This window comes from Pyxicephalus adspersus, chromosome 1 (assembly GCF_032062135.1).
Source record: "Pyxicephalus adspersus chromosome 1, UCB_Pads_2.0, whole genome shotgun sequence".
NCBI lineage: Eukaryota > Metazoa > Chordata > Amphibia > Anura > Pyxicephalidae > Pyxicephalus > Pyxicephalus adspersus.
The window spans coordinates 109,602,109-109,628,152 of NC_092858.1; the positions used below are offsets into that span (position 1 = coordinate 109,602,109).

Consider the following 26,044-nt stretch of genomic DNA (forward strand, 5'->3'; position numbering starts at 1 on the left):
ATGCAAGTCAAAAGAAGGTAAAAATACACTAAAGAGGTCATTTTCCAAAAATGATCTCATGTTTCACCCCCAAGCATAAATAAGTAAAAACACAATGCTATTTTGTTCTAATGACTAAACTGTTGCAATCCCACAAAAATGCAAACATCAATTTACACTGGTAATTAGGTAATGTAAAAGGATTGAACTTACATGGTTGCCAAGCATCAGAGTCATCCCGGTAGTCCACCCCTGCCACCGTTTCTGGCCCAATGAATGGCAACGCCAATCTTTCATACTGCTTGAGACGCTGCACAAGATGTTCAGGATAGGTCCCACTCCTTCCGGCCTCTGTGCCCAGGACCCTTTTGACATGTCTGAATATGTCAAGCAGCAGCAATTGTGGTAGTGGTGGCGGTGGTGGTGGTGGCCATTCTCCTTGGCTCCATGTAACTAGAAGTAACAAAATAAAAGAGTTATGGGACAACACACCCAAAACATTTTTTGGAGGAATAAAGTCAATGGTGTATTCTTAATTGTTCTTGTCGCAGCCTTTGTTCTATTTTTGTTTTTTTTCCACCAAGTGTTGGTTTGCATGACCAGAATGGCTAAGAAACTGCAAATTTATAGGGATTCAGTACGTGTGCACGCAAACGCGTACGTGCACAGGCAACCGCACGTGCATTCAAATGTGCGCCGGTTCAAGGATTTTGTTTGCTGTTGTCATTGATCCGAATTTGGAACTAGAGTTGCTCTTTACAACTGCTGTTGTGACATTAAACACCACTTTCCTTGTCATTACAGAAGAAGAGCAGCAGCAGCAACAACACCAACCAGAGGAGCAAGCTCATGCTTCACAAACGCTCCGGGCACCCTTCTTGGAGCATAGCCGCCTAGAAAGTTTGCGTGACCAGTATGTCAAAAGGCGTTTCCGCCTGTCTCACCAGGTCATCCATCACCTGTACAGCTTGATGGGAGAGAAGCCAGGCAGTGCCAGGAATGACCAGGCTCTTGGCCACTCTGTATATTTTAGGAAGGGATTCCTTTCAAAGCTCCTCGGCCTTAATTTGTGGACTAAGCCAGCCTACAGTTTCCAGGGTTTTCACGAAGGTCATCAATGCCATTGTGGACCTTGTCCCACTATTTTTTAATTTTTCTCAAACAGCTCAGGAGTGGAAGAAGGTAAAGGTGGATTTCTTCAGGTGAGTGGAATTTCCGAATGTTTTGGGGGCCATCGACTGCACCCATGTGGCCATTCAGGCCCCTAAATTGCAGGAAATCGCGTTTCGCAACCGGAAGCGATATCATTCACTGAATGTACAAATAGTCTGTGATGCCAACAGGAGAATCATGAGTGCACGCACAGGTTTCCCAGGATCATGCCATGATGCCTATACCCTGCGTCAGACAGCCCTTTACCAGAAATTCATCTCTGGAGAAATGCCTGGGGGCTGGTTAATAGGTAATGTATAATGTCATTACTGTAATACAACTAACAGTAGTCAAATCCTAAAGACACCTATTATGTTGCTATGTCCCTTTGCATTGTCAGAATGCCAGGCTATAACCTATATTGTATATATGTCATATTTTGTGCTAACATCTAATTTAGCAAATTGTTTATAAATATTGAACAATATTGGGAGCATGGGGGAAAAACTAACTTTCAGATATTCCCGGAAGCCCTAGTATAATTACAATGTTCACAGCTCACAGTACTTCAGTGTGGTAGTCAGTGGTAACAATGCCTCCTAACAACCAAAAAGCAATAAAGTGACCGAAGAGCACAACCCTTAGCAACCTTTGTAAAAAAACTCTATTGTTACACTGCATTCACAGAACACTTACTCTATCAAGAACTAAAATGTATTATGTTTGTCCTTTTACAGCTGACAAAGGATACGTGCAGCTTCCATGGCTCATGACAGCTGTGCGTCACCCCCGTCTGAAGCAGAGCATAATTACAACAAGGCTCTGCAAAAAAGCTGGGGGGTTGTGGAGCAAACCATCAGGCTGCTAAAAGCACGGTTTCTGTGCTTGGCGAAGCCCTGTGGTGAGCTCCTATACTCACCATGGCAAGCTGCCCGAGTCATCATGGCATGCTGTGTCCTGCACAACCTGTGCCTGCACCATGGGGATACCTGGGACATTCCAGAGGAACTCAAGCCAGAGGTACATCAACATCCTGCCTTTGGGTCCCAAAGCACAGCAGAGGGACGTCGAGTCAGAGCTAAACTTATTGCTAATGTCTTTACGCGTGAGTATTTCCATATGTTTACAATGCATGCATTACATATTTCAGCACATCATGTTTGGGTTACAAACCAACCTAGGAGTTGAAGTCATAGAAAGCACACTTTAATCGTTTGGGAAATGAAACAGCAGACATATTTTTGTAAGAGCTGGACCTTTATGTGACACTTTACAAAAACACATTGCCAAACTAAAGCAGAGTGCAATTAGGTTTAGCTTATGCTGCTTATTGCTTATGCAGCCAGAAAAGAATGAAAAATACAATCCAGCATCATGTAGTTACCACTAAAGCATGATTAACCATGGTGCTTAACACATCCTAATAATGTAATCTATTTCTTTACAGGGCGATAACATCCCTCTGCTGTGCTGCCAAGCCTTTGGAATGTTACATCACAGACTACCGTACATTCGTGGATGATATTGCTTCCGGTTAAAGGAGAAATCCACCTTTATGTTCCTCCACTCCCAAGCTGATGTGAGGAAGTGAATATATAGTGGGCCAAGGTCTAAAATGGCACTGAAACCTTCATAAACACCCAGGAAACTGTAGACTGGCTCAGTGCACAAATTAAGGGCGACGTGGTTTGAAAGGACACCCTTCCTAAAATATATAGAGAGTCCAGGAGCCTCATCATTCTTGGCATAGCCTAGCTTCTCTTTGTTTTTGCTGCAATTTTCCCTTCCAGCAAGATGTACAGGTCATGGATGACCTTGCGGGACAGGCATAACCGCCTTTTGACATTCTGGTCATTGGTTTGAGCAAAGCAATAAAATATGTTTGGCACTAAGTTAAATTGTCCTTGGCATTTTCTATACAAAATGACTAATATGATTAGAATCATGTAAACACATAAAGAAAGCATACTATCTGGTATGTAAGAGTGCTTGACCCTGCTTGTGAGCCTGACAATCAATGTGGTTTGATGTTGTGCTTGGCAACCTGGACCTCCTTCCATTACCATCAGGTGTGTTAGAATGAGTATGCAACTCAGCTAGACAACTAATTGACAACCAGTTTGAACAGAAAGTGGAAGTGTGTTTGTAAACAATAGTGCTAAGATCAGGCAGCACAGCACAATGACAACAAACCTATAACACTACCACAAATGAACAGAGGAGTTGTGTGGCAGCAAATCAATATGAGTGCAAATGTCAGAGTAATACATATGTACATAATACATTTAAAAAACAATATGTGTCTTTGAAAATGGGACAAAGGCAAACAGGGGGTTCAAGTAGTAGTTTGAAGTGGAAAGCATGCAGACATTTGTCATGAATATTAGTTTCAAAAAAATGACAAAACATTGCAGAAGATTTGCTAAACAACAGAAATTGCCATTACAAACCAAGCACAAAAACATTGCAGCAAAAGATGAAACTAACAATAATGAGGATTACAAAGTCACATCAATGCATATTTTTTCTTGATGAACACCCCCCATCCCCCCCGCAAACCAGTCCAGTTAAATAATAATAATGAAAATGCATATGTATTTATATGAATTTAAATGTATTTTGACATATATACACAAGTGAAATCACTAAATGTTTTTTAATCCACCTTTGGCAATAATCCTTTTTTCAATTATTTAATTTCCATCAAGCCAAACCACAATGACAGTTTAACTAAATCACAAATGCTTGGTGACAAATTTTTACAATTTTTTACAATTCATACTATTTTGTGATGACATATTATGAACTGTTAACTAGTATATATACAGCTTGATCTCAATTAGTTTGCAGTGTTGCAAAGCAAACCAAAAAGTATGAAAACAGTGCAACAAATGTAACAATAATTAATTTTGGTAATGAGTACAATGTAACCTAAAAAAGTAACACTTACCCAAAAGAAGATGAAGCATTAAAGATTCTAATTGACCTGTAATGTGCTCTCTGTTCTGTGCTCTAATTAATTGCTATGATCTCACCATTAGCTTAACAGATCCTCCTTAATCGTGGAGCTGAAATCTAATCACCTTAATTGGCAGATTCGCGACCCCTATTGCTCATTTATCAAGGCAGGAATCTGGCTGGCAAGTGAAGGCGCGTGTACTAGCACTCAGCTCCGGACCGCGGGAAACCGGCTCGCTGGACGTGCGAACGCGTCCAGCGTACTCCCATTTCATTGATAAATCAGGGCCATTGTGTCTTCATGTTTTTCAAGTATAGTTGTAAAGTCATCCATACGAGTTTCCAAGGGGTTGGTATGATTACCAATATCTCTGATCTCACATAGTAAATCCGATTATTCATCTCTAATATTCAGATGATTAATCAGTGTTTGTCAAAGAGTGAGGAGATTTCACTTGTCTCCTGCTCTAATGTAGATTTTTTTGAATAAATAGGAGGAGATGTAGATTGTAATTTCTCTACTGCGCCATCCTCTCTGAGACTCAACGCCATCTTTGAAGAGTTGCAAGATGTTAGGCCGCGCACGTGTCAATACTTGGATCTCTGGTTCTGTGAGGAATTCATCAGATTTTTTGCGTGTATCAGGATCCTTAGGATTTGGTTGGTATTTAAATCAGTTTTTAGCCCTTTTTCAGTGAAGATGAGCGGTACGGTATTTGATATATTCCCCAGACAGAGCAGAGCTGTTTTAGATGTCAGCAATCTTTTCCAGCTACACGCACATGACCTCCGGAACAGTTTCTTTTGATTCTTATGTGCACTTGAGGCTGTCAGTATTGTTTCCCGCTGTTGTCCCGCTTTTAGTAATTTATGGGTTGACACTTTTATGTTTGAAATTGATAAATTTTAATAATTGAGCACTTTGCCATATCAAATATTATCAAATGTTTCTTTTTTTAATAGAGATGATTAACGAGAATTATTGGGTTATATATAATCACAATTTACTTTAAAAAGTTACTTTGTAAACAAAATATTATGTTTAGCAGTTGATTTATAATTAATTATGAATTAATTTATTTATTCATTAATTGGTTCATTTGAATAATTGCCCCCCCCCCCCTTTTCTGAAATAATGGTTGATTTAGGCTGCACCTTGAAGTTACCACCTGCTTTCCGTTGGGTTCCTGCTGTCCCTAATTTACCAATCTAAGGCCTGCGGCTGGCAATTGCCACTATATATATATATATATATATATATACAAGTAAGTTATAAGTATTTGTTTATTTATTCCATGGATTTTCATACATTATTCATCGTTTTGTAGTGAAATGTAATTTGCAGTAAAAAGGAGTTTGAGCAATGTGGGATGATTGATGTCTTTCTGTATTAATATATAAATATACCATGAATTGTTGTTGAAATTTTAGATCTCCTCCTGAGGAAATGGACTTAGATTCCATGAAATGCCTTGAGAAATTGGAATACCTCACTTTGAGAGTTTCCAGGAGATCTAGATTGGTGCTTGTCTATGTTTTTAAGTTGCTCTGTCGGTTATGTGTTTTTAAATATGTTCGATAATAAAGCAATTTTTAAATATGTTGTAAAAATGGATAATTTGGCTTATAAAGTCCCGTCAATTGGTTGTTTCAACCTACAATTTTTTGCAATTTGACATCTGTGATATAGTTAAATGTAACTTTAGAGGGGTCTAATCTGTATTGTTTAAAAATCTTAAGATTCTACATTCAATCCTGCCCCAGGCCCAATTGTCGTACCAAACTAACTGCAGACAAGAAAAGGAGAAGATGTCATAGTTCAGAATTGGGGACCTGGTCTGGCTTTCTACGGAGAATGTGAAGCTTTATTGTCCATCTAAGAAGTTGGGCCCTACGTTTGTGGGACCATTCCCAATTTAGGACATCATCAACCCTGTAGCAATTAGGCTTTCACTACCAGAAACATATATACAGTATACCCTGTCTTCCATGTTCCCTGCTTGAACCTGCTCTCATAGAATTATTTGGCCCCGCTGCACCTCTTCCTTTCCTAGTCGAAGGGGATGAAGAAATTGAGGCTATTATGGACTCCAGAAGATCTGAACAAATCCAGTACCTTGTCAAGTGGAAGGGTTTTTGGGATTTGGATAGGAAGGGGGACACACATGCTTGCCACCCTCATCTCCTATCCTATGTAACACAGCCCTTGTCACTGTCACTTTTTATTTCATCATATTTCATCAGTAAATCTGGGTGATCCAGCAAACATGGATTGAATTTCTTCAATGACATCTGCTAGCATATGTTTTGAATCCTGGACAAGATCCATTCCAGGTTTGGTGGATCACCCAGCTTCACTGATAAAAGTGTATCCACTCCAGCCTTGGATGCTTTAATAAAACAGACCCAATGCATTTTCCAATTTTTTCAGGTAAAAATAGGTATTTCTGTTTATTTTTGGATCAGTTCCTATTTAATCATATACAGTAGCTGTTTTTTATTGGCTTTCACAGCAAAGAGAGTTGAATACCAATATAACATATCCTTTTCGGTTTTATTTTAGTATTTTTTGTAAATATTTGCAAACCTACATATACCTTTACAAATTTTAGTATACTTTTTTTTGTCTAAACACACAACCTAAAACCCTAAAAATATAAATTTTAATTCCAGGGTTTAACCTTGAAAATGCGAATGCGTGGAAAAATATATTTAGAATTAAATACATTAAAATTTTTATAATAACTAAATATGTTATTCAGGTTCACTGTCCAGGTTTAGTAGTATCTTTACCTACAACAGAAATGGGTGTTCCCATCAGTCAAAATTAATCTTAAATGTAAACTCGATGAAATCTTAAAATGTTAGAATTTACACTCAAAAGCTGGTCAAGTGTCTGTATTTTTTAAACCTTTAAACCATTATTATTATCTCAGCAGCTTGGTCCTAATTACTCTGCAAACATACCTGTCATAAGCATTAAACTGAAGTGTGACAAAAAACTGTGATTTCTCCTGTTCATTTAGGCTAAAGTGACGTAATCTGCATTATGTATTGAAGAATCAAGCCCCAAAAATAGCATAACTTGACTTCTGCAAGTTTAAAAATTAATCACAGTATAAATAATGCAATGAATACAAGATTAGATAAAATATATTTATTAAAAATACAACCTTTTTCTCCTTTTAAATAACATTTAAATGTAAGTATATTATATTACTATATGAAAAAAATTAAAAAAGTATTTCAATTATTAAACAACTTTGAAAAAAAATCTGTGTCCAGCACAGAACTAAACCTATCTCCTGCAGCAGATGAACTCCTGTTTTACACAAGGCATTAAAATACAGCAAATTTCATTACCAGTTAGAATTAGTAAACTAATCAGTTAGCAGATGTATTTGACAGCACTGCACTTCATTTTCTATGTCAACAAACGGTGGGACTTCTTAGTGGTCCAGAACAAGTCTATATATATAATACATATATAATTATGACATAGTCATATAAAGTCTATATTTTATATATTTATATCTACAGAGGACTAAACTGTGGCCAGTAGTAGAAAAAATACTCAACATCAGTAATAGTATAGGTAAAAAATGCCCTAGTGTCAATAAGGGTAAAAAAATGTCTGCACTGGCAGGAAATAATTATGTCATTGGTAAGAATGTACTATTTTTGATGTCAGGGGTATCTGGAAATCCCAGTAGAGCAGTGGTCACCAACCTTTTGGTTGTCACGGATCATTAATTTCACAGACTCTGGACCATGCATGCGTGGGGAGCCGTGTGTCACTTAAAGGGGAAGACACTTCCCCCAGAGTGATGCCTTGATGCCAGAACCCGCCCACTCTCCCATCGCAGGTCTGAGCCTCTGGACACAACCCGCGCACTGCCCCAAGCCTGCGATATGTATAGGGGACATAGTCTGCAGCTCTGGCCGGTGTGCCCCTCTCGGGGGGTCCTTTTCCTGACCCCACTGGGGGGCGCACCAGCTAGAGCCGCGGACCACCAACATTTTTTTGCAGACCACTGGTTGGCGACCCCTGCCTTAGAGTGTCAAATAATTGACCTAACCCAATGCATAAGACAAGCCTAAGTCAAATTAAAAACTTTTTGCCTTATACAATAGGCCTGATTTATTAAAGCTCTCCAAGGCTGGAGAGAATACACTTTCATCAGTGATCCAGCAAACCTGGAATGGATTTTTTCAAAAGTAATTTGCAAGCAAATGTTTTGAATCCTGGACCAGATCTATTCCAGGTTTTCTGGATCAGCTAGGTTCACTGATGAAAGTGTATCCTCTGCAGTTTGGAGAGCTTTTATACATCAGGTCCATGTTGAATGAAATTTAGGATAGTAGTTATCAGTAGTGGTTTCACCATGTTTATATTATATTCAAATATTATGAAATAGAAGAAGCTTGTAATTGCACAATAGTGTAGACAAAGTCAAATCCAGATTCAGTTTATATATATATATATATATATATATATATATATATATATATACACTATCCTCCAGGATTGTTCCAGGGTTCAAAGCATTTGCTAGCAAATTACTTTTGAAGAAATCCATTCCAGGTTTGCTGGTTCACTGATGAAAGTGTATTCTCTCCAGTGCTTGGAGAGCTTTAATAAATGAGAGCCAATGTGTCAAAAAGGTTTCTAAGTTTTCTGTGCCTAAATAAAGGCTATTGTGCATGTAAGCTTAGGTTGGTCATTTCTACATTATTTATAAAGCTTAGATGTAAGTAATTAGAGATGCCTAATTAGACAGCCCTTGAAGAAAGTAACTGTGTTACAAGAAGACAATATTGTATACTTTTATAGAGTATGTAAAGTGTTGTAGTGATATTGTATTTGGTTTCACAAATTTACATATATGCCTTGGGAGAGTACATGAGATTATCACAGGTGATGTGATTACAGGTTAATATTGGGCTGAAAGAAAATTGGGGTGTTAAATCTGGTAAATACTGTGAAATATTAGCTTACTGGGTATTTGGTGGTAAGGGAGTTGTACCCATAAAGTTTGTGTGTCAAATTATCTGCAGGGTGAGGTAGCTGCAGAGGGAGTCCTTTAAAAGGAAAATTTAAAATGGTAAATATGGCAAATGGAAAATATGGACTTTGTAAAGCACTGCGTAATATGTTGGTGCTAAATGATTACTGTGTGTGTTTGTTAGGAAATGTCTTAGCTTACCAATATTAAAAAGCAGAAAGATTATCCTATAATTATTGTCACACAGTATTTATATAGTGCCATCATATTACGCAGCGCTGTACAATGTTCATAGTCATGTCACTAACTGTCCCTCAAAGGGGCTCACAATCTAATGTCCCTACCTCAGTCACATGTCTTTAATACAGTCTTAGTTCCATTTTGGGGGGTAGCCCATTAACCTAACTGTATGTTTTTGGGACGAAACCCATGCAAACAGGGGGAGAACATGCAAACTCCATGTAGATAGTGTCCTGGCAGAGATTCAAACCTGGGACCTAGCAAAGGCCAGAGCACTTACCTCTGAGCCACCGTGCTGCCCCTATAATCCAAAGGAACTGCTACAAAGTGAAACCAGATGGATTGTAACCCTAAAGCCTAAATGACATATTAAGTTTAAAACCGTTTTTTAATTCTGTATATCGTATAACAAACCAAATAAACTTCATCTAATCTACTAACTAAAGAGATCATCAGTAGGAACCTGGATCCTCAAAGACCTGTACAATATGGAAAATTAAAAGTCGAACACAACAGATGGTACATAGCTTCGCAATCAGCAAACCATCTAATTATCCTTTTTAGGTTTACCTCCCTCTACCTGTATATATGTAAGTTTGTGAAACCAAATACTAAATATCATTACAACACTTTACATACTCTAATGCATTATATTATAAACAACTACCTTCTACCAGTGCACAGTCTAATTAAGCATATCTAATTACTTAATCATATTACATCTAAGCTTTATAAATAATGTATTAATGACCAACCATAGACTCACATACCCCTACCCATGCACCATAACCTTTATTTAACAGCAAAGAAACCCTTTTGACACATTTCAAATATAAGAATCTTTTAGGTGACCTAGAATAATTCAATTCAGTTTTGAAGGACTTAATAAACTGATTTATATTATTTTATTTTTCCTAAAAAATCCCAATATTTGAAATAAATAAAATTTACCTTTATGTTATTAAAGACATGTGGCAATAGATAAAATAATTTATCTAGGAAGCATCGATTGTTTTTACTTTTCGACACATTGTTACAATCTAACCTTTCAATATTTACTCATAGTTTATTGCAGCAATACCTCGTATGTCTTTAAGTTTCCCTGAAGAAGCCAATATGCGAAACGCTTCAGAACGATAAGACATCCTTTAAACAATATTTGAAATACAAATTGTTTTCATACTTGTATACTAGGTAAACTGTGTATAGTGCTGGGGCATCAGAATGACCTTTTGATGTCCCTGCCAAAAAAAAATACAACACAAATTGCAATCCATTCTTTCCACCTTCAGTGGACTTTTTCTATGTTTCTTTGTATATATAAAAACTGTCTCTCATAATAAATACTACATGCTACACATTTGCCAAAAACACTATATTTATCTTGCTTTCTTTTAATGTTGGATGAAAAAAACTCAGTTTACCTTTTTCACCTATCCTAAACATTCTTTTAGCTACATGAACATTCTCTGCTACTTTAGTACATCAAGCCCTCTGATGTTCCAGTAAGGCCTCTGATGTTTTGTAGAAATATAGACTACACTATATAAATCTCTTCTCTATTTAGGATATATATATACATATATTTATATACTGTTCCATATTTAGAATATAGAAGACTTATGGAGTAACAGAGGCAGATACTATTCACATTTAAACTGTGGTTTCCTTAGCCAAAGATTAGTTTTTAGCTGTAATCTGTCAGGCAAAAAACCTGCATTAGGCTTAGTGTGAAGCGGGTGCATATGCTGTACATGTATTAACTTTAGATGTGATAAGACAGCCAACATATCAACAGAAATTTGCAAGTTAACTCCTCATGTGCAATCTGGTTGGAATGAGTTCTGGCAGTAAGAAACCTTTAGAAAATCCATCTCTGAACAGTCAGGTTTATCCTGTTTAGGAAAAGAGCAATAGTCAATTACCTATGCAGCTGAAAGTTAAAGTAAATTGTTTACTCAGCCAGCAAAGTATTTCTTTAAAGGTTGCAACATACCTATCTATTTGAAGAACATACTTATCTCTAAGTTATTTAGGACTATATACTGCAACAAGAATTGAGATATAAAATTGACTGTCTACATCTTTAAAAAAAAAAACATAAATGAAAAAAAGCAGTATACCACAGTTATATATAGTATATATAGTATATAGTATACCAAAGTTGCCCTTGGCATTGCTCTACTATAAATGTAGATGCAGATGCAGATGTTGCTAATTGTGTTAGTGTTTGTTATCAAAACCAAAGTCCACACCTTTTTCAGTAAACAATGCAAAGATCAAAGTGCTATGTGCAACTACTAAGAACTCTTTTATTTGATTCTGATTGATAGCTATTGGGGCAATTTGACACTTGCCTAAAGAAATAAGCCTGTAAATTCTGCTGTATAGGCAGTAAGGTGAGAAAATCAATGTATAGCAGTATAATTTTTCAACAAGAATTTTTAAACCACATTTTTAAATTAAAGATAATCATTTATCTGTACTCCAGCAGATTAGGGGAATTCTGCCACAGGTAAACATTTCTTATAATAAAAGGAAAAATCTAAGTCAGTGTTAAAATTCATATTTTATTTTTTTAAAGAAAACATTTAAAATACCTATTTTGTGTGAAAAAACACTAGGGATGGTTTCTTTAGCCAAATGTAGGAATCTCAATATGGGGCCAGTGTAAATCCATGTTTATGATCTGTTCAATGAAGGGTTGTATTAAAATACATTTTCGCCTGTGGATTTGATCGTAATTTCCTTTATTTTATTTGTTTTCTGTCAGGATCACTTTTCCCCATTGCACTGCTTCCTTTACTTGTATTTTGCCCATCAAATGCACCCATCCAGAATTCATTAAACTATTCTTCAAAATAGTCAGATGACATTTTTCACTGTAGTCAATACGTAGTCAAAATTGAGATTAAAATATAGGTGGGAATTGATTGATAAATGTAGGCTATTGCAGACCATTTCCTTTTTTATGGTAATTGCAAAGCCCCTGAACATAGTAGTGTCACTTAAATTCCTACAATAGCCTACATTTAAAAATCGGCAATTCCTGCCTATTATTTCATGTTCATTTTGGGCAAAACCACATGCAATTTAAAATTCTTTTGCATTTGGACATTGTCCCACAGGTCTCCCAGATATCCCCAGCAATTTTGGTAATAATTTAACCCTAATAACTATGAAATTTTGACTTTCCTATTGACTAGAATGTAAAATGTCACCGGGCAGTAAAAATCTTAGCTATTTTGAAGAATTGTTTAATGAATTTTGGATAAAAGAATTTAAAAGGCAAAATATAAGTAAAGGAAACTAGAGCAATGGGGAAAAGTGAACCTGACAGGAAAAACAAATAAAATGTACAAAATAAAGATCAAATCCATAGGTGAAAATTTGATGAATACCTCTAATTCGAAATAGCTTTCCCCAATATTGCTAAGAAAATATACCAGTTTTCTCATATTTTGACTGTTCATTGTGGTGCAAAATCACTAGCATGTTGCAAGTTTCTTTAGCCAATTTAAGGAAAATGGGACTGGGGGTATACGGCAAGTCGGAATACATTTTTATTGTGTGTTTGTGTAAAAAAAGGTGTTTTTTATGCCACAATGGTAATATATTGGCTAGCTTAGACAATGCACTCATGTTCGTACAACAAGTTTTCACTAGTGCTAAGCCGCTAGTTCTGTATCCTGCTCCTGTGTTAACCCCTTGTTGCCCAGCCTGTTGATTCCCAGCAATTTCTCCTCTGCTGTTCCAGTTTTCCTCTCTGTCTGTGGATATCCTTGTGTCACCTGTGCCTCCTGTGTCCGCAGTGGCCCCTGTGTCACTGGTGTATATCTTCTGGATCCCTGGTATTTGACCCCTGGCTTGTGACCTGACCTCTCTTGCATGCTGCCTGCCTCAACCCCGGCCTTCTGCGACTTTTCTATTGCTTTGTGATTTGGTACTGTGTTTCATGCTGCCCACCCTGGGGTGCCCAAGGACCGCTACCTGGCAGTAACCAGCAGCGCAACATCCTCACCATCCAAGGCTCTGGAGAAGACCTTGGCCCTTCTCAGGGCTCACACCACTCCAGTGCAAGCCGTAGCGCCCCCAGTGGACCTGTCTCCCCGAGCGTGACAGTTCACAAATTTTTTTTTGCAGGATAGCATCTGCTGAAGTAGGTGCAACATATTTTGCAAACCAAGGTAGCTCCTCAAAAATATCTTTACCACTAAATTCTGCACATGTTCAAGGCATGGAACGTGGGTGAGTTTGCTTAGGTGTAGCACAGGCATAATATCAGTCAGTACTGTCAGCAGCAACAATGCCAATTTGAAGGTAGAAGCAGTGGAAACTGTATGCATTTCTTTTTGTATGGTGAAAAGCAACTCATGGGTAGTGACACAGGGTTCACTCACTCAAAACCAACCAGCTGGAGGATTACATAGCACTGCCTGAGTAAACACATGCCCTTCTGAGGAATGAAACAGCTTTGCCTTCTTCTCAGTGGGAAATGGTTCTTTTGTGAGGAGGGAAGTAAAGAACCAAAAGAGGAGCCAACTCTGCAGCTCATCCTTCTGACTAGTCTACTGGGTGATAACAGATCCTACCGTGCAGATATATTGCCCCTGCGTGTAGTCATTGCTCCAGGTATCTGTCATTGCATGGATCTGGGTACGTGCAGTTTTTTGAGATAGTGACCTGTCTGGAGAGGAGATTCTCATCCTTGTAAGCAAGGAAATGGACAATGTACTTGGACCTTCTGCATCTGCCCCAACATCATTGCCTCAAAACATGGCCTTGTTGGACCTTGCCTGCACATTCCCACCTGGGGGCCTTGATTGCATCTCAGCAGGCAGCTCTTTGTGAAGTTAAATAGGAAGTGGCGAAGTTTGTTGCCAAATTTAATGGTATAGCTGTAAAATATCAAGGATTTTAAAACTGCAGACCTTCAACATTAGCAGTTTTATTCTTTTCATTCTTTGAAAAACTACAAGCACCGGACACAAGGAAACATTTTTTGTATTTGTGAGGCTGGTTAACATTCCTAGCAGTAATCCCGAGTGTGACTCGGGTGGATTTTACATGCTAAAGGCAGTAATCCCGAGTCACACTCAGGGTCGCCTAAAACTTTAAAAAAAACACTTACCTTGTTCCCTTGGCATCCCCCGGTGTCCTGCTGGTCCTTGCAGGTCCTCAGGCACTGTCCTCCCTCTTCGATCTTCTCCTGTGACTGCAGAGACTTTCTCTGGGGTTTCGCGGTGACGTCGGTGCATGCATCGGTGTGGGTGGAAGGAGTGGCGGGAAATTCAAATAATTTTGTATTGGATTTAATACAAAATAGCTGTATTGAGTCCAATACAATTAAATCTTTATATAACATATATATAATTATATATTATATATATTATACATGCTACTGTACAGTTATATTACGTTTCACTATTTTTTTATTTTTTTTTAACAGATTTTTGTGTTTTTTTATTTAAAGTTTATTACTACATTTATTAAATTTAATAAATATTGGACATTTTTCGGTGAATCATGCCTAAGAATTATAGGCCTATATTGTAAAATAAAATGTAATGCTTTTTGCATGGAAATACGAACAGAACTAGAACGCTAGGGGGGTTAAGGTTTTATTTTGGCTATACTGAGGTGGCAGGCTTCCCTACTCTACAGCTATTAGTATGCATCATGACCTACTGCATTGAATTGAATAGGTTCTTCCCCAAAGCTTGTGATACTGTACATAGCCATTTTTGTTGGATTTTTACACACCTCTCTATAGGGGGTCTCTTAGTTGACAATGCAAATTAGAGCAAAAATCAAGACATAAGGTCAAAGGAACTGCCTGTAGAACTCAGAGACAAAATTTGTCTAACCTCCTGAGATCCTGTGTGGAGATTGGACTAAGTTACAGAAGGACAACCATAACTGCAGCCCTCCATCAATCTGGGCTTCATGGCAGTGTGTCTAGATGGAAGCCTCTCATCAGTGCAAAAGCCCACTTGGAGTTTGCAAAAAAACTCTCAAAATGTGTGAAACAAGATTCTTTGGTCTGATGAAACCAAGATTGAACTGTCTGGCCTCAATTCAAGTAGTTATATCTGGAGAAAATCTGGCACCACTCATTTGCTGCTCAAAACCATCCCAACAATGAAGCATGGTGGTGACAGCATCAAGCTGTGGAGGTGTTTATTTAGCAGCAGGTGCTGCAGACGTTAGCCAGAACCCTGATTTAAACCATTTCTGAAGAGACCTGAATATGGCTCTTCACCGATGGTCCCTATCCGGCCCTACTGAACTTGAGGAAGAATGGCAGAAAATGCCCTGATCCAGGTGTGCAAAGCTTGTTTCATCTTACCCAAAAAGACTGTGCTTCGAACTGAGTACTTGGTACTAAGTATAGGGTCTGAATAGTGTATACTAATCCTGTAAACTGTAAATACTGTAAACGTGATATTTTGTTTTTATTTTTAATAAATTTACAAAATTGTCTAAAATTCTGTTTTCACTTTGTCATTATAGGGTACTAAGTGTAGATTAATGAGAAAAAAAAAGTTTAAACGACTGTAGCATCAGGCTATAACATAACTTAAAAAAAGGTGAGGTCTGAATACTTTCTGAATCCACTGTATATTTTATACAATATATAGGATATTAAGTTCTTTCATTTGATTTTGGAATTATTTAAATATTATAATTATATAGATCTATATTTTTCAGAATTAGCCTTTTCTAGTAGGACATGTAACCCTATTGATTGCTGCCAGTGTTTGGGTCCACTCAGGACTTTTTTTTCTTATGGAGTGGACTTTTGCATAAACATACTCTTCTGGGTTTTATGTCCATCATTTAACTGGGGAGTTTGTCTGCTCCTTCTCTCTATGAGTATTGTTTTCTGTTGTTACACTTGTTTTGGATTGGACTGTTATTTTTTTGTATGTGTGGTTTGACAGGGACGTGGCAGGTGTGATAAAAATATACAGGGTTTGAATATAGATTGTAAAATTTACTTTGCTTCCCTGAAGAATGCTGCTTTGTTTTCGGAAAGAAGCACGTGAAACTAGAAACAGTCAGTGGGATGACCCTGTGTCAGGATCTCCCCAGGCAGGTAGCAGGGGATCACCCAAGGCGAGGAGTCTAAATGACACCAGTTCTTCACCAGGGCACCCTGCAAGGGGTGATGGACCAGTAGCCTGAAGGACATTGGGCTTTTTTCTGCTGAGGTCACCAGGTCGTGACCCCTTTCAGTTGGTTGGGACTGGCCACTCCCACATTTCAGACACCTTGTCTGGAGCCATGGCGATTCCCTGGGTGGAAATGATAAGGAACTGTATGGTGTCTTACTCAAACTCACATTTTTCAGGTTTTCAGGCATACAGTCCATGAACACGGAGGCGATCTAGGACCTTCTTGACATGGTTTCAATGTTCTTCCAATGATGAGGAAAAGATCAGAATATTTTCAAGGTAGACTACTACAAACAAGTCAAGAAAATTGCGGAAGATATCCTTTAAAAAATGCTGAAATGTTGCAGGGGCATTGCATTGCGAGTCCAAATGGCATGACCACATACTCAAAGTGACAAAAGCGAGTTCTGAACGCTGTCTTCCACTCATCACCTTCACGGATCCTCACCAAATTGTAGGCTACCGAAAGTCCAGTTTAGTAAAGACCTTGGCTGACCTCAATCTTTGTATGAGTTCCGTAATGAGTGAAAGTGGATAGCGATTCTTGATGGTGGTCTTGTTAAGGTCTCAGTAGTCTATGCAAGGGTGGAGAGTACCATCCTTCTTTTCCACAAAAAATATACCTGCCCCAGGAGGTGAAGTAGAGGGTTGGATAAATCCCTTCTTTAGACTTCAATATACTCCTTAAGGGTAAACAAATGCAGTGAACAGACAGGGTTTATTTTGGCAAAGAAATTATATTAAACGTGAGTTTTTTCAAATTCAAATCTGAGTCAATATACGATTGGTATTTACAGTATATATATGGTACTACCTCATTCCTGGAGGTAGTGTACCTATTTGACTAGACAGAGATCACCTGCTTCATGAAATAGTCCTCTTTCATCATATAGATGAACATTGAGCTGAGCAGTATATGCAGAGAATACACGAGATGCAATTGTTTTTATGCAGCCTTGTTACTCGACGTGTTTCGCCCGGCTTGGGCTTCCTCAGGGGTGGTGCTACGTTTATCGCTGGTCAAAGTATATACTTGTGATTACTCCAGATGTTACAGTAGATATGTAATATTAGTATTAGTATCAGTTGCAAATTACAAAATGTTCTACATATATTTTTACCTTTTTTAAAACATAGTAGAAAGTAATATATCTGGTATATAAATGTAAATAGAATATCACATATAATCAGAAATCATATATCCAGTATATATATGTATCAATAAAAATTCATATATCTAGTGTACTTTTTGCAACTTCAAAATTAGAAAATAGGTCTGTATACTACATAGAATGCCGGGATGACAGGCAGGGAATCTCTCCCCCTACAACGTCAGTTGGGAGGTCCACTGGAAAGCGAGTTCCTGAACCCTAGTGCATGCCCTCTAAACACGCCCCGACAGTCAATCAAGTCGGTAGCGTGTACATGACAGGGAGGACTTCCGGAATGCCGTTTTTAAAGAGACAGCTCCGGGATTCCCCTCTGCCATGCTCTTTCTCACGCCAGTGTCAAAAGACCCCGTCTCCACTGCTCAGATGCATTGGACACCAAAGGGTAGGACAATTTTGTATATACCTAATTTATCAAAAGAAAAACATCTCAAATAGGGCTTTTCCTAGCACATTCACTCACTATACTTATTTATATTGGTCCTCCAATTATGAGGCAACCCTGAATGAGCTTCCTCCACTTTGGAGGCATTATATAATTTCTTTAAAAATCCTAAGGGACAACATCCCCTCCCCCCTTCTTTGCTGCTAAGAGCACACTCATCTTTACTAAAGGAACACGTAAGTTTTTATTCTTGATTTATATTTGACATATACATTTAGCCAACATCAGCAAACAAACTAAGGATCCTAAAAAGAGGCACCATTATTTGAAAAATAGAAATATGGGAATACAGAATTTATAATATGTACAGTTTATTACCCTCTGTTGTGATATAACAGGACAAGAATAAATTATATGTATTTGATTGAATGTGATAAAAGATATTGACTACTATGGATATTTTTTATCATCACTAAAAACCAGATATAGATCACAATGATTGAGTATAATATTCAACAGAAATGCTCTGATTTACCTTATATGTCACACTAAATTTATGTTTCTCAATATAATTTGTATATATAGTATATAATATAGACCTATTCTCTAATGAAGTTGCAAAAAGTACACTAGATATATAAATTTTTATTGATACATATATATTTACTAGATATATGATTTCTGAATATATGTGATATCTATGTACATTTATATACCAGATATATTACTTTCTACTATGTTTTAAAAAAAGCATATATGTAGAACATTTTGTAATTTGTAACTGATATACTAGTAATAAATATCAACTATAACATCTAGAGTATATACATTGAGTATCGAATATTGACTCAGATTTGAATTTGAAAAAAACTCACGTTTAATATAATTTCTTTGCCAAAAAAACCCTGTCTGTTCACTGTATTTGTTCCCCTATATGGTATTCCAGGGTTGGCAAACCTCCCATCCAAAGGGAAAATTTATTAATATTATCTGCAACTATACTGTCCACCTCAGCCCCAGATACATTTCTCCCCTGCACCACATACTCACTCCTTAAGGGTAAGAAGTTCTGGTTCTGAGAGCGTGTGAATACGACCGAATGGAATCTTTTCCCAGGCAGGAGTTCAATTGGACAGTCATATATGCAATGAGGGGGGAAAGCATCAGCCCCCTTTTTGTCAAAGACATCCAGATAACCATAATAAACAGGGTGTACGAACCGCTTCTTCTCTGTGTACAAGCTCATAAATGGTTTAGAGTTTGGAAAACAGAACTTTTGACAATAGTTGGAAGAAAAAGACACCTCCCCAGTGGCCCAGTTGATACACTGGTTGTGGGCCTGCAACCATGTCATTCCCAGGATAAAAGGATAAAGTGGGCAAGAAATAACATTAAAACGTAAAAATTCTTGATGGCCGGGTTGGATGGTTGCGAGAAGAGGAGCTGTTTCAAATGTTACCAATCTAGACTTAATGGGGGAGCTATCTGCAAGCCGTAGAGAGAGCGGTTGCTTCTTGTTGCGAAGGGGCACATGGAGTTGCTTATCCAAAGAGGCATCCAAAAAACAAGTACAAGCCCCAGAATCAAGAATCGCCTGCACTTTAATGGTTCTTTAGGGGCCCTGGAGGGACAAGAGGAGAGAGATGTGAGTTGAGGAAGGAGGAGTTTGAGTAGCCTGGGGTGAGGAGGTCGACTCACCCTTACCAGCTGGACCAGGTAAACCACAATACAAGCAAAGTTCAGACTTGAACCTCCTCTGGCGTTCTTCTGCAGACAGTGGTTTGGCTAGGCTTAACTGCACAGGTTCATGACACTCCTCAGTAGCAGGAAAACGAGTGAGCATGGGAACCGAAGGTGTAGAAGGTGAGTTAGAATAACGGGGGGGGGTGCGAAGTCCCCAATTTCTCCATCCTGCGCTCCCGTAATCTTTTGTCGATTTGGGTAGCCAGCCTACCCAGCCTCATTAAGGGAGTCCGGAATACCCACTCGGGCCAGTTCATCCTTTAGTGACTCATTCCGTTGTGTGACAAAACTTCATCTGCAGAAGTCAGAAATAAATTCCTCCACTAGTCGACAGCCTTGTTTAAGGCTGCAGAGGTCTGCTTTAGCAGTGGCAGCACACCTGGAATCAACAAAGAATTCAGTTAGTCCTTCAAAATGAGAGTTGGTGTTACTCAGGGACTCATCACTGCATTCTATCAGTTAGAAGGCCCAGGCCTGGGGCTTCCCCCGGAGAAGAGAGATGATAGTGCCCACCTTGATGCGTTCTTTAGAAAAAGTTCTGAGCTGCAGTGAGAAATACAGTTGTCAGGAATTGCCCAGAAAAGGCCCGGAACTGGCTTTGATCACAGAAAACCAGTCAGGGAGAGGAATCTTGGGTTTAGGTACCACATGAAGAAAAGGTCCGGGGTACTGGCTGACTTGGAGGTTGGGTTGGCGGAGTGGACAAAGTCTGGAGGCGGCTCTTCAATTGGAAGTACCCTCTTTGATTTCCTTGTACTGAAATCTTAAGCTCGGTAATTTGCTTGCACAGTTCCTCGAGCGGTAAGTTGTCTGCAGAAGCCGACATGTTATGCAGTGACCTTCTGTCAGAATCTCCCCACCCAAGGTGCAGAGTCTAAGTGACACCAGGTCTTCACCAGGGCACCCCACAAGGGGTGATGGGCCAGTAGCCTGCAGGTCATTGGGCTCTTTGCTGCTGGCAGTGACTAGGTCGCGACCCTTGGGGTCACCCTACTGGAGAAGAAAAGTTGGAGCGGCCTCGGTATAAAGCGAGGTCGCAGGCGAATGCAGTACGTGGCCGAGCGTGGGTCAGGGCAGGCAGCAGACAGAAGTGGTCAGATTCCAGGCACAGGCCAGGGCAGGCGGCAGACAGACGTTGTCAGATTCCGTGCACAGGTCTGGGCAGGCGGCAGACAGAGGTGGTCAGATTACAGGCACAGGTCAGGGCTGCTGAGACTAAATAGCCTCTGCCCCTTTAAGGAGCTTCTCTCCCTGTGCTGTGTCAGTGTAAGCAAGACTGCCCAAAGACATGTGAGACCAGAAAGCGCTGCTTTACTGGGGTGCACCGCGGGAACCGATAAGTATTGTGACACCCTGAAAGCTGAACACAGGATTGCCATGAAGGCTGATAAGAGATCCTTTGCGGTTAGAACCAGCTTAAACAAAAATCCAAGATTGCTGAAGTCATTTTTGTGCCAAAATTGTTAGACTCATGGTTTATCCACCCCATTACCTGTTTGTGAATTACTATGCTTATATGGACTTCCGAGTATACGGTATTGGACAATCTGCTTAATGACAAATGGATAACAGCTTAAGCCCTCCTATACAGGAGTGATTTTGTATGCCTAAAAGAATGATGTATTTCCTTGGTTTAGTTAGAATCTCTGTGCTTTCATTGCTTAGCATTTGATTTTCTCTGTTGCAACAAAAAATCTTCCTAATTAGGATCTACTGTCATCTCTGTTGGTCTGTTTGGAAACCCCCAAAAAGAACCGGACAAAAGTCTCTCTGGCCCACATGGTGACTTCACATGTGTAGGTTTTCTCTAGAATGGCTTTTTTGCTCTTCTACTGATACCTTCTTTGTTTGCTTATTACTCTTTTCCTCTACCTCCCCCCCCCAGTTTTTCTTCAGCCCTTTCTAACTTTATTTTCCAACTACCTACCTACATTCTATCTTCTTGTCCTTAAACAGATAAAACTAGTTGTGGAAACTAAAGGACATTTTCCAAGTATCTCAGATTACTGAGATACCTGAGATACTGAGAACCTTACTGGAAGTGGGGTTGGAGTAACAAAAGGGTGCATCTTAGTTATTATATTTTGGCTTTTCCATCCCATTTTTTTAGATTGTTTGGGTTTTTAGTACAGTTCTGGGATGTCTAGGTGTCTATTAATATGTTGTACAGCATATCTTTCTCTTTCAAAAATATGTATTTGTTATATACTTTACATTGATACTTGAGAAACAGGTTAGTCTTGTCTGGTGTTTATAAAGGAATGGAAAGTCTGTAAGCCTATATTCTGTTCTCATTCCTATGGCATGTTTAAAACTTGTCTCCTTTCTCTGGAATACCTCTTTCAAGTTTGGACTACTTTATCTTTCAGTCTTTCTTCAAAATAACAAAAAAAAAGACTTTTGGAATAAAAATGTCAGATAAACAAAGCTAGGGTAAAGCCTTTGCCTCTTAGTATATGATTCCCACTGATGTACATCAAGGGTGAAATATGCAGCAGATTGAGAGACATTTTTATACTGCAATCATGATTTTTTAATTTTAATATTACATTTACCAGCACTTACCATTTAAAAGGTCTCAGGTTCACACTGCAAGGGGCCTGAAAAGTAAGCATGCACACTGGCATAATCAACAATCATAAATAGATGTATGGCTCTAGAAAAATGTATGTGTAAAATGTGTAAAAAAACAGAATTTATGAATACATGAACATAAATATAAAGTTTCCTTACCTCAGTTCAGGCAACTCTGGCACTTGTTGTCTATCTAGCTGTCCTCTTAGAAGCTGTACGAGAAAAAAAACCAAAACAAAACAAAAAAAGCAAAAGAGATTTATAACTGCATCTAATTTAGTAGCATTTTTCTAGCAAAGGGCTGAAGAAAGAAGAAACAAATACATTGTTTGTACTTCTTCCTTACTAATGCTTTCACCTTTCAACATCTTTCAAAAGTTAAAAGAAAAAAACAACTTTTGCAGGCATTTGGAAAGAATTCCTATTGAAATCGCGTTGGATCCTATAGTCTGGATGATCTGCATTTATATTACTAACAATCCCTGTTTTAGGTGTGCCCAAAGTATTCAATAACCACATTACATTGTTGTGTTGTTGCTGTTGCATGTATTCAAGTTTGAACTTGTTTATATGAGCTATATCAATGAGAAGTAATCAAAAATGTAATTTTTAAGTTAATTTTCGGTACCTTCCTACACTCCTGAGAAAGTGCTTTAAAAAGAAACACGTTGAGTGATTGATTGTACACTATGGGCCTGATTTATTAAAGCTCTTCAAGTCTGGGGAGGATACACTTTCATCAGTGAACCTGGGTGATCCAACAAACCTGAAATGGATCTGGTCCAGGATTGAAAACATTTGATAACAAATAGCAAATGACCTTTAACCTCCTGGGCGGATCACTTCTGTCTGGATTTATATGTCTAAAAGCAGTACATTGTTTTTCATGAAAATGTGTTTTACAGTATACCGTATTTTTCGCCGTATAAGACGCTCCGGAATATAAGACGCACACAATTTTAAAGGAGGAAAATCTAGAAAAAAAAGATTCTGAAAGATTATTCCCTTTCTGATCACTCATGTGCCATTCATACCGGTATTCCCCTTCTGATCACTCATGTGCCATTCAGATTCCCTTTCTGATCACTCTGTGCCTTTCAAATTCCCTTTCTGATCACTCTGTGTCATTCAAAATTCCCTTCAGAACATTCTGTCATTCAGATTCCCCTTCTGATCACTCTGTGCTTTTTTTCCACTGTACGGCAGTTAGGACAGGGAACAGCAGGTGGCGCTGTGCCGGCTTCTTTCGCTCTGCTTTACAGACAGAAGACACGCGCTGGCAGAGGAGAGAAGAACACACGCTGCTACAGCCAGAGACACACACAGGATCCGGGTATCGGGTGAGTATATTATTTTAATTATTTTATAACACATTTGTTGTATAGGACGCACTAACTTCCCCCCCCCCCAGTTTTGGGGAAGAAAAAGTGCGTCTTATACAGCAAAAAATACGGTAATATAATAGTATGAGTATAATAAAGTTTGAAACACAAAATATTTAAATAAATTAAGAAAAAAATTTAAATTTTTTTTAAAATAAATATTATACTCACACTATTATACTATGAAATTGTAATGAGTAATAATTTCCTCTTTTGTTATAACATAGAGCTCAAAACCACTACTACTACTACACTTTCACTCACTTTCTTTTTATTCATACATTTTCTTCTTTTTACAGTTGTTTAAATGACCATAATTTATTTTGCGACATTTGTGGTGAATTTTCTCAGAAAAAACCTTACAGAATTTGTGAAACAAGCATATCTTGGTAATAAACTGGGGGATCAAGATATGTATTTGGCTCCCCATATGGTGTGCAAAGCTTGTGTAGAGTGTACGTCAGTGGAAAAATCGAAAACAAAAAAGTTTGAAATTTGGTGAACCTATGGTATAGCGAGAGCCCAAAAATCATCATAATGATTGTTATGTTTGTGCTGTGAATCATACGGGTTTCCTTACTTACTTACCTATATTACCAATTAATAGGCATTATAAGATACTTTACTCACAGTTTGTCTACTTGAGCACCATACATGATTATGAATACATAGTACTATTATTACACAGCTCAACAAAAAAGGTTACCTGAATACAGAAATGATATCTGTTTAATTGAATTGGCTTTAGTTCCTGTGATACAGGAATCGGAATAGACGATTTTACCAACAACAACTGTTAACACAGCATATTATTATCAATCTTTATTTACATCAATATTAAACGTAGCATTATTTTCATAAAACTTTCACTCGCTTTTTTTTTTATTCATACATTTTCTTCTTTTTACAGAAATACGAGTTCTTCAAGAAGAAGTTGTTTAAATGAGCCTAATGTATTTTGCGACATTTGTGTTGAATTTTCTCAGCAAAAACAGAGAAAAAACATTACAGAATTTGTTAAACAAGCATATCTTGCATATTTTGGTATTAAACTGGGGGACCAAGATATGTATTGGGCTTACCATATGGTATGCAAAGCTTGTGTAGAGTGTACGTCAGTGGATCAATGCAAAACAGAAAAGTTTGAAATTTGGTGTACCTATGGTATAGCGAGAGCCCAAAAATCATCATAATGATTGCTATGTTTGTGCTGTGTAAAAGGTTTCAATTGTTACAAGACGATCTGTGCCGCATGGTGTTGATGTTACTATACCAGTGCTCAGTACACTCCCTGATATTCCTGTATCCGACATCGAGGATATACAGGGTTTGGAGTGTAATCCAGGAGTTAGCGGGGGAAGTAATTAAGAAGGAAGTGTTTCCTCAAACCAGTAGTTCTCCCAAGAAGAGCTCAATGATTTAATACATGACCTGTCAAATCAAGCATCTGAACTTTTAGCATCCAGGCTAAAAGAAAAGACTGGCTGAGACTGGAAGTTAAATTAACTGGAAGTTAAAGAGGTGACACACATATTTCAGTGACGATGGAGACTTTTGTGTACTGTTGTAACATCCCTAGACTTCTAGCTCATATGGGAGTACCAGAATACCCAGCAGAAGACTGGGGGGTTTTCATAGACAACTTTTCATAGTTCAACTCGAATTTTGAAATCTGTTTTTTTGCTTAATGGCAACTGCTATGCATCAATTCCAATTGGTCACTCAACAAAACTTAAAGAAGAATATGAAAAATATCCAAATGGTCTTACAAAAACTTTGCTATCATGAACACCAATGGTCCATATGTGTTGATTTAAAAATGGTGTTTGTTTGGATCACCCAGGATTTGTTGGATCACCCAGCTTCACTGGTGAAAGTGTATTCCATCCAGCTTTGGAGAGCTTTAATAAATCAGGGCCAAAGTACCCATGTTTCATCTGCTTGTGGGATAGTAGAGCAAAGCAGGATCCCTGGAAAAAAGTGACATGGCGTCCAAAGGAAAACATGAAAAAAGGTGCAGCAAACATCATAAACGAGCCAATGGTTGACACAGAAAAAATCATTCTCCCTCCACATAAAGTTGGAATTAACCCCCCTAGTGTTCTAATTCTGTCTGTATTTCTATGCAAAAAGTGTTTTTTTGCATAGAAATTTGATTTACATTGTGGGCTATAATTCTTAGACATAACTCACCAAAATATGTCCAATATTTAAAAAATGTAATAATTAACTTTAATAAAAACATGTAATATAACTGTATAGTGGCATATTTAATAAA

The 26,044-nt window shown here is 38.1% G+C and overlaps 1 protein-coding gene across 10 annotated transcripts in view; it reads right to left on the bottom strand.

The window, feature by feature from the left end:
* Positions 1 to 132: 132 nt before the first annotated feature.
* The window catches only part of CSF1 (colony stimulating factor 1), a 47,399-nt gene continuing 21,487 nt past the window's right edge, over positions 133 to 26,044 (bottom strand). For 5 of the 10 annotated variants that reach the window (XM_072423432.1, XM_072423413.1, XM_072423495.1 and 2 more), the window contains one exon: positions 133 to 432. In XM_072423432.1, the coding sequence (XP_072279533.1) occupies positions 148 to 432 (285 nt within the window). In that variant the 3' untranslated portion in view covers positions 133 to 147. Of the gene's footprint in view, positions 433 to 5,036; positions 11,231 to 22,375; positions 22,411 to 22,543; positions 22,597 to 26,044 lie in introns of those variants that run through there. The other 5 variants (XM_072423486.1, XM_072423478.1, XM_072423451.1 and 2 more) reach the window with 5 other exon arrangements.